Source organism: Mus caroli, unplaced genomic scaffold (assembly GCF_978045245.1).
Source record: "Mus caroli unplaced genomic scaffold, Mus_caroli_1 scaffold_13, whole genome shotgun sequence".
Taxonomy (NCBI): Eukaryota; Metazoa; Chordata; class Mammalia; order Rodentia; family Muridae; genus Mus; species Mus caroli.
The window spans coordinates 69,341,382-69,350,002 of record NW_028227268.1 but is presented as its reverse complement, the minus strand read 5'-3'; the positions used below and the strand labels follow the sequence as shown (position 1 = coordinate 69,350,002).

General features: G+C 44.7%; 1 protein-coding gene across 1 annotated transcript; it reads left to right on the top strand.

Moving 5' to 3' along the window:
• Positions 1 to 1,544: 1,544 nt before the first annotated feature.
• Il5 (interleukin 5) lies at positions 1,545 to 5,572 on the top strand. Its single transcript, XM_021178377.2, has 4 exons — positions 1,545 to 1,685; positions 2,529 to 2,561; positions 4,211 to 4,339; positions 4,419 to 5,572. The coding sequence occupies exons 1-4, from the start codon at positions 1,545 to 1,547 to the stop codon at positions 4,515 to 4,517; spliced, it is 402 nt and encodes a 133-aa protein (XP_021034036.1). The 3' UTR covers positions 4,518 to 5,572.
• The last annotated feature ends 3,049 nt before the right edge of the window (positions 5,573 to 8,621 follow it).

The window sequence follows — 8,621 nt, the reverse complement described above, 5'->3', positions numbered from 1 at the left end:
ACTGTAGCTGTCTTCAGACACACCAGAAGAGGACATCAGATCTCCTTATGGGTGGTTGTGAGACACCATGTGGTTGCTGGGATTTGAACTCAGGACCTTCAGAAGAGCAGTCAGTGCTCTTATCCACTGAACCATCTCGCCAGCCCATAAGACTGTTTCTACAGCTCTCCCTCAGCAGTCCATATACTACCTTCCAGCACTGTGAGTGCTAGCCAGCCAGCAGGGAGAAACATTCAACTTCCTTCCAGCTTGATTCCTCTGCATCTTGAAACTAGAGAGTGCTGAGGGACTGAATTATTTTGATTGAACAATGAGAAGAGCAATACTGGAACCCGGTGCAGGGGAACAGGCCTGACACAGTGCTTGAGAGGCTGAGACAGAAGCATCAGAAATTCATAGACAGTTTGGGCCACACAGTCAGACTGTGTCCTAATAAACCCACCACAAATGAAAGTCGGAAGGAAAACGAGAAGAAATGCGAACCTGCTGTGTGTGACAAGATACAGAGAGAGCCAGGAGTCCTGGTGTCACCCTGGAACACCCCTCATAAACACAGTAAGCTGCTTGAAAAGTGGGTCAAGGCCAAGCCACGAAGCAGTACAGGAAGGAGCCTCTGCCCTGCACTTTTTGTCATAGGAACCAAGAAGCACCCTGCTTATCTCCACTCAGTCTGGGTTGGCCTTTTAGTAACAGACAGGATGCTGATCAAAAACCTACATCATGCAATTCAACTCTGTCAGACCAGCTGCTTTAAAAAATGTCTTTCCCAGAGAGTTTTCAATTCTTTTTTTTTTTAAGCACAGATAAGTCTAGCTACAGCCAATGTAAAAAAAAATAAATAATACCCCCTTTCCCTTTTCTCTTTGGCAGTTTGGAACAGGGTCTTGTGTGTTCCAGATTGAACTCACCTTTGCTGTACACACAAAAAACCCCAAAGATGACTGTCACCTCTTGATCCTCCTGACTGTACCTCCCACATCTGCAGGTGTGTACCATCACACCTAGTAAGACATTCTCAACATTTATGTATTTTAGCCTAACTCTGTTGGAGGTATACATTTGAATACATTTTTTCTCACTTTATCAGGAATTGAGTTTAACACATATTAAAGCAGGGGTGGGGTGGGGAGGGGGATAAAAAAGAAGATGCTCAAGAAAAGCCGATCACGCTCCCAAGAGTGTGAGCATGGGCATCTTTAGAGAGACCCGCCATATATGCACATCTTTTAAATAGAAATTCAATAACCAGAATGGAGTGTAAATGTGGATCAAAGTTGTAGAAACATTCTTTTATGTTATAGAAAATGCTTTTAAACAGGGGCGGGGGTCAAGATGTTTACTATTATTAAAAGAGAAAAAAAATGCATTTTGTTTGAACACCCAGGGTACTGGAAACCCTGAGTTTCAGGACTTGCCTTTATTAGGTGTCCTCTATCTGATTGTTAGCAATTATTCATTTCCTCAGAGAGAGAATAAATTGCTTGGGGATTTGGCCCTGCTCTGCGCTCTTCCTTTGCTGAAGGTCAGCGCTGAAGACTTCAGTCATGAGGAGAATGCTTCTGCACTTGAGCGTTCTGACTCTCAGCTGTGTCTGGGCCACTGCCATGGAGATTCCCATGAGCACAGTGGTGAAAGAGACCTTGACACAGCTGTCCGCTCACCGAGCTCTGTTGACAAGCAACGAGGTAAAGTATAACTTATTCCTTCAGCTTTGTTTTTAAGATCAGGACCTTGCTATACCACTCTGACTGGCCTCAAACTTGCTATGTCGGCTAGGCTGTCCTAACCCCTACTAGATCGCCTTACCTATGGCTCCCAAATACTAGGATTGCAGACACATTACCTTGCCTGATGCTATGGTTCTTCAGAATGCATAAGTAGCTGCGTTTGGCCTTTAATCCCAGAACTTGGGAGGCAGGGTCAGGTGGATCTCTGTGAGTTCAAGGCCAGACTTGTCTACATGGCCAGTTACAGGCCAGCCAAAGCTAAAGCAAGACCCTGATTCAAAATAATTTTTTTCAAAACAAAAACCAAACCATTTGTGGCAATTCATTTCTAAACATAAAGATCTGCTTTAAATAGTGCAATTATGGCTTGTTCTCTTGCCTTCTTGCTCCCGTTCTGTCCTCTTGTCCCGCTCTCTCCCCATTCTACCGCCCCCACATGTGCTCATGGCCCACATCTCTACTTCTCTACTTTCTTTCCCTCTCCCTCTCCCTTTCCCTCTCCCTTTCCCTCTCCCTCTCCCTCTCCCTTTCCCTCTCCCTTTCCCTCTCTCTCTCCCTCTCCCTCTTCCCCCCTCTCTTTCTCTCTCTCCCTCTCTCTCTGTCTCTTTCTCTCTCTCTGCTTTTTTTCTATCTCTACTACCCTCTCAACTCCCCTCTCCATGCCCTAAATAAGCTCTATTCTATACTAAAAAAAAATAGTGCAATTATGAATGTGTTAGTGTTAATGCACAGGTGATAACCCTATCACCAGCAAGCATTGCAGACTCTCTTTAGGATGACCCTATATTCTTTCCTTTGCAGACGATGAGGCTTCCTGTCCCTACTCATAAAAATGTAAGTTATCCTTTACTGCCGTGCTTGCATGAATAAGTCAGCTTCGCATACTAAGCTATAAGTCATCTGCATTTAGCTTTCTGGTGTTGTGTGTGTCTGGGGTGAGGACCTCACTAGGTCTCAAGCTCCTGGGTTCAAGTGATTCTCTTGCCTTGATAGAGCAGCTGGGACACAGGCCTGTGCCACCACACCCAGCAAAGCATTCGGTTTCAGTTAAACTGTTTGACTTTCTTGGAAAAGAAAGTTTATGTAGGTAGATATGAAAGTTTGTGCTTATAAATAAAAAGAATATGAGAGTGGCAAATTATGTAATCCCAGTACTTGGGAGCCAAAGGCAGGGGTAGTCTGAGTCTAGGGCCAGCTTAGATACATTGCCCTGTATGTATCAAAAGTAAATCCAATAAATAAATAAACAAAAACATTAGAGGGCTGGAGATATAAGCTCTGTTGATAGATGGCCTAATATGCTGGGTTGACCCTTAGCACCCCATAAACTAAATATGGAAGTACCTGACTGTAATCTCATGATGGTGAAATGGAGGTGGGAAGATCATAGGTTCAAGGTCATCCTCAGCTACATTTTTTGAGCTAGAGGCCAGCCTGGGCTATGAGACACACAAAACCCACCAGCCAATTAATATTAGGAATGGCTTTGAGCTAGATCTGTTATGTAAGTGGCCAGCTGGAGCTGTCAGTCAGGCATCTCACAGCCTCACAAATTCTTTGCATGGCGAGAAGTCCTGCTGGGCTCCCTTTGGCTCTGTCCATGGCTCTCTTCATCCTAGTGCCTCTCTTTGTTTTCCTTGTCTTATTTTTTACTGCTGAGGATCAAGCCCAGGGCGTTCAGTGTGTGAAGTTGGCACTCTACCACTGAATTCCAGAGCCCGCCCACTCTAATACCTTTCTGAAAGTATTAAGAGTTTAAGGCTATATATTCCTTTTGTTTATTTTTATTTTATGTGTATGAGTATTTTGCCTGCATATATATATGTATGTGCTCCACGTATGTGTCTATGTGTCTGGTGTTCCTGAAGGCTAAAAGAAGGGCATCAGATCACCTGGGGCTGGAGCTGCAGATGTGAGCCATCATATGGATGCTGGGAACTGAAGCCAGGTCCTCTGGAAGAGGACTCAGTGATCTTTTTTTTTTTTAAAGATTTATTTATTATATATAAGTACACTGTAGCTGTCTTCAGACACTCCAGAAGAGGGCGCCAGATCTCGTTGTGGATGGTTGTGAGCCACCATGTGGTTGCTGGGATTTGAACTCTGGACCTTCGGAAGAGCAGTCGGGTGCTCTTACCCACTGAGCCATCTCACCAGCCCGGACTCAGTGATCTTAACCATTGAGCCATCTCCCCAGGCCCAATCCTAACTTTGGTTTTCATTTTTTTTGAAATGATCTCATGTAGCACTAGCTGGCCTCAAACTCTATCTATCAGAGGCTGGCCTTCAACTCTTGGTCCTCTTACCTCAGCTTCCTGGATGCTGGGATTACAGATAAGCACCATCACGTCTTGGATTGTCTGGTTTTTTTTATCGATGCATTTAAATTGCATGTATTTATTGCATATGGCATGATAATTCGAAATATGTGTACATTGTGGGCAGTCTGATCTATTTGCTTCTTGATAATCTTCTTCTTTCAGCACCAGCTATGCATTGGAGACATCTTTCAGGGGCTAGACATACTGAAGAATCAAACTGTCCGCGGGGGTACTGTGGAAATGCTATTCCAAAACTTGTCATTAATAAAGAAATACATTGACCGCCAAAAAGTAAGTTCCCCAGGGACCCTGTGAGTCCGGCTGCAGTTGGTTCTCCAGGAGCCGACCTGACAGTCTGTTCTTTTCACAGGAGAAGTGTGGCGAGGAGAGACGGAGGACGAGGCAGTTCCTGGATTACCTGCAAGAGTTCCTTGGTGTGATGAGTACGGAGTGGGCAATGGAAGGCTGAGGCTGAGCTGCTGCATGGCGACAGGACTTCACATTTTAAGTTAAATTGTCAACAGATGCAAAAACCCCACAAAACTGTGCAAATGCAAGGGATACCAATGCAATGCTGTTTCCATTCATATTTATGTCCTGTAGTCAAGTTAAACCTATCTTTGTCCATATATGCAAAGTGTTTAACCTTTTTGTATACGCATAACAGAAATTCCTGTAGCACAGGCTGGCCTCAAACTGGTAATGTAGCCAAGGATAACCTTGAATTTCTGATCCTCCTGCCTCCTCTTCCTGAAGGCTGAGGTTACAGACATGCACCATTGCCACTAGTTCATGAAGTGCTGGAGATGGAACCCAGGGCTTTGTGCATGTTACCAACTGAGTTATACTCCCTACCCCTCATCCTCTTCTTTGCATCAGGTTCTCAAGTATTCCAGGCTGACTTTGAACTCAGTGTGTAACAAGGGTGACCTTGAACTCTTGGCCCAGATGGACGCAGGAGGATCACATACCCAACCTCAGCATCCTTTCTCCTAACCCTTTTAGATAGATGATACTTAATGACTCTCTTGCTGAGGGATGCCACACCGGGGCTTCCTGCTCCTATCTAACTTCAATTTAATACCCACTAGTCAATCTCTCCTCAACTCCCTGCTACTCTCCCCAAACTCTAGTAAGCCCACTTCTATTTCATGGGGAGAGAGAAGGTTGACTTTTCTTATGTCCTATGTATGAATCAGACTGTGCCATGACTGTGCCTCTGTGCCTGGAGCAGCTGGATTTTGGAAAAGAAAAGGGACATCTCCTTGCAGTGTGAATGAGAGCCAGCCACATGCTGGGCCTTACTTCTCCGTGTAACTGAACTTAAGAAGCAAAGTAAATACCGCAACCTTACTACCCCATGCCAACAGAAAGCATCAAATGGTTAGGATGTTATTCAGGTATCAGGGTCACTGGAGAAGCCTCCCCCAGTTTACTCCAGGAAAAACAGATGTATGCTTTTATTTAATTCTGTAAGATGTTCATATTATTTATGATGGATTCAGTAAGTTAATATTTATTACAACGTATGTGATATTCTAATAAAGCAAAAGGGGCAACTCAAATTCAGTTTGCTATTGGTCTTTTCTAACCCTGGGTGTGTGCAGGGACCCAGAGGAGAGACTGAGTATGTGCTGGCTAAGCACTTCCAACTCCTTAGAGTTTCAGGGAGCACCAAGGGTGGACTTGGTAATGGTATCAGGAGCAAGAACAAGGGCTGGAACTGAGCCTGGATCTCTCTATGTAGGAGTATGTCCAGATGGCTCAGGGTAAACAGGAGAGGAATGAATGAGAGGATGAATGAATGAATGAATGAATGAATGAATGGGAGATCGCTCCATTGATAAAGTGCTTGCTATACAAGTATGAAGAGCTGAGTTTGAGCTCCAAAACCCATTTCAGAAAGTTGGGCATGATGGGGGCACACTTGTAATCCTGACACTGGGAGACAGAAATAGCCAGATCCCCGGGGCTCTCTATTCAGCCAACCTAAATGAATTGGTGAGTTCTGGACCAGTGAAAGATCTTGTCTCAAAAAGCAAGGTGGAAGCTGAGCGTGGTGGCACATGCCTTTAATCCCAGCACTTTGGAGGCATAGGCAGGCAGATTTCTGAGTTCGAGGCCAGCCTGGTCTACAAAGTGAGTTCCAGGACAGCCAGGGCTACACAGAGAAACCCTGTCTCGAAAAAACAAACAAACAAACAAACCACCATGAACTACCTGTGTATGCATGTTGGGTGTACATGCACTTGTGCAGGTCAAATGAACACACTGGGACTCTTCCCCTAACACTCTCTACCTCGTTCCCTGAGAGGGTCTCCTGCTGAACATGGAGTTTCCCATTTCTTTTGGTTAGGCTGGCAGCCAGCCAGCAAGTTCCAGCCATCCTCCTGTCTCCTCTTCCTCCCGCTCAGCCCCAGGGGTGGAGTCTTAGGTATGCGTGGCCATGCCAGGCTTTTTCCATGGGTGCTGGAGATCTAGATGCAGCTTCTCATGTTCGTGAAGCAGGCACTCTTACCCACTGAAGCATCTTCCATCTTACCCACTGAAGCATCTTCCATCTTACCCACTGAAGCATCTTCCAGCTCCTTAGTATGTTTTTTTTTTAAAAACATGTACTTGGCTTTTTAAAACGGTAATAAACTAAAGGTATACAATATGTATTGATTGATATGCTTACTTATGTATTTATCTTTATTTTCTTATTTTTTTAAAAAAGTTATTTTATTTATATGAGTACACTGTAGCTGACTTCAGACACACCAGAAGAGGCCATCGGATCCCATTACGGATGGTTGTGAGCCACCATGTGGTTGCTGGGAATTGAACTCAGGACCTTTGGAAGAGCAGACTCTCTGGCTCTGTATTTATCTTTCAGTATACTTTTCCTTGAAAAATTTATACGTCTGTGTGACCTATTCTGGTCACACCGTAATTCACTCTCACTCTTCCTGGACTCCCCAGTATGGCCCCCTCCCCATTTCAAATCTTCTCACTCTTATTTTTTAGCCCACTGAGTCCAGTTAGTGTTGTCCCTATGAGCACATGTGTGGACCATCTACTTGAGCTTAGGCAACCTACCAGTGGCCACATCCCTACAGGAAAGGTGCTCTCCCTCTCCTGGTGGCCATCAACCCCCAACAGGTCCTCACTAGGACAGGAGCCTTAGGAGTTTCCCTCCCCATTCATACTGAACTTTGGTTGGCTTGATGGTGTGAAGATATAACCACAGCTGCTGTGAGGCCCTGAGTACAAGGGCCAAGTCACGTCCAGGAGGCAGCATCTCACAGTACTTACCCCCAGTCTCTGGCTCGAACATCCTTCCCACCACCCCGCTTCATCATGTTCCTTATGCTTTGTGGTTTGTGTGTGTGTATGCGCGTGCACTTTTGTGTGATGTCTCATGTAGGGCTGAGGACACACATCCACTAATTCCCACCACTTTAAGCAGTTATGACCCTGCATTAAGCACTGCCCACTACCGAAAATAAAGTGCTCCTCTGCTGACGGTTGAAAGCAGCACTCACCTGTGGGTAGAAACATACATATGAACATAGAAGGCAGTTGGACTGTTCAGTAAAACAATAAAACGTTCTCTGAAGTGTCTGTGGGCTTCTGACCAGATTTACATTCCCAACACGCATTCCCTCCCAGGGAGCACGCCTTAGGTAATCAGAGCCCACAGTTGGTTACGACCACCACACTGAAAGTCATGCCACTACTACATCAACAAGATCATCTTGCCCGGCAGGTCGGTATTACAGTATGCAAGGTCCAATATATTACTTTTATGATTTTGAGAAAGAGTCTGGCTCATGGCTCTCCTGCCTTGGCTCCCTAAGTACTGGGATTAAAAGCATGCACCACCATTGCCAGGCTCCCTAGTCATTTTTTTTTACCTTGAGTATTTATCCATAGGTAATTTTCCATCAGCATTTTCTTTGGAAAATATATTTTATCTTCCCAAAATTATTAATTTTTTTGAGATGCGGCTTCATTATGCAACTTAGCCTGGCCTCAAACTCACTGTGTTGCTCAGACTGATGTAAATTCCCTAGTCTTCCCACTTCAGCCTCCTGAGTGCTGGGATTGCAGGCATGGGCCATGTCTTCAATTTAACATTCAAACTTTTTGCTTTGTTTCTTTGAAATTTTGTTAGATTTTATTTATTTATTTATTTTATTTGTGTGAAAATTGTGTGTGTGTGTGTGTGTGTGTGTGTGTACTACATGCATTCCTGGCGTCTGCCAAGGACAGAAAGTGTGGCGACTCAATATTATGAAAGTATCTCTTACATTCTAAGAGACTAGAACTTTTGCTGAGTTAACAGTTCACCCTAAGGTCCCTTATAAGAACTAGTGGAGTGTGGTGGGGCACAGCTTTAATCCCAGCACTTGGGAGGCAAAGCCAGGCACAGCTCTGAGTTTAAGACCAGCCTGGTCTACAAAGAGAGTTCCAGGACAGCTAGGGCTACACAGAGAAACCCTGTCTTCCCCTCACCACCCAAAAGAGGGAAGGGTTTGGAAAAAAAAACAAAAGACACAGATAGACACATAACAGACACAGGGACAGA

Excerpts from the sequence above, each read along its gene's own strand:
- Il5 (XM_021178377.2), top strand. The coding sequence starts at position 1,545 with ATGAGGAGAATGCTTCTGCACTTGAGCGTTCTGACTCTCAGCTGTGTC. Across the intron at positions 1,686-2,528 it reads CTCTGTTGACAAGCAACGAG|ACGATGAGGCTTCCTGTCCC; the intron begins GTAAAGTATAAC and ends TTTCCTTTGCAG. Across the intron at positions 4,340-4,418 it reads AATACATTGACCGCCAAAAA|GAGAAGTGTGGCGAGGAGAG; the intron begins GTAAGTTCCCCA and ends TTCTTTTCACAG.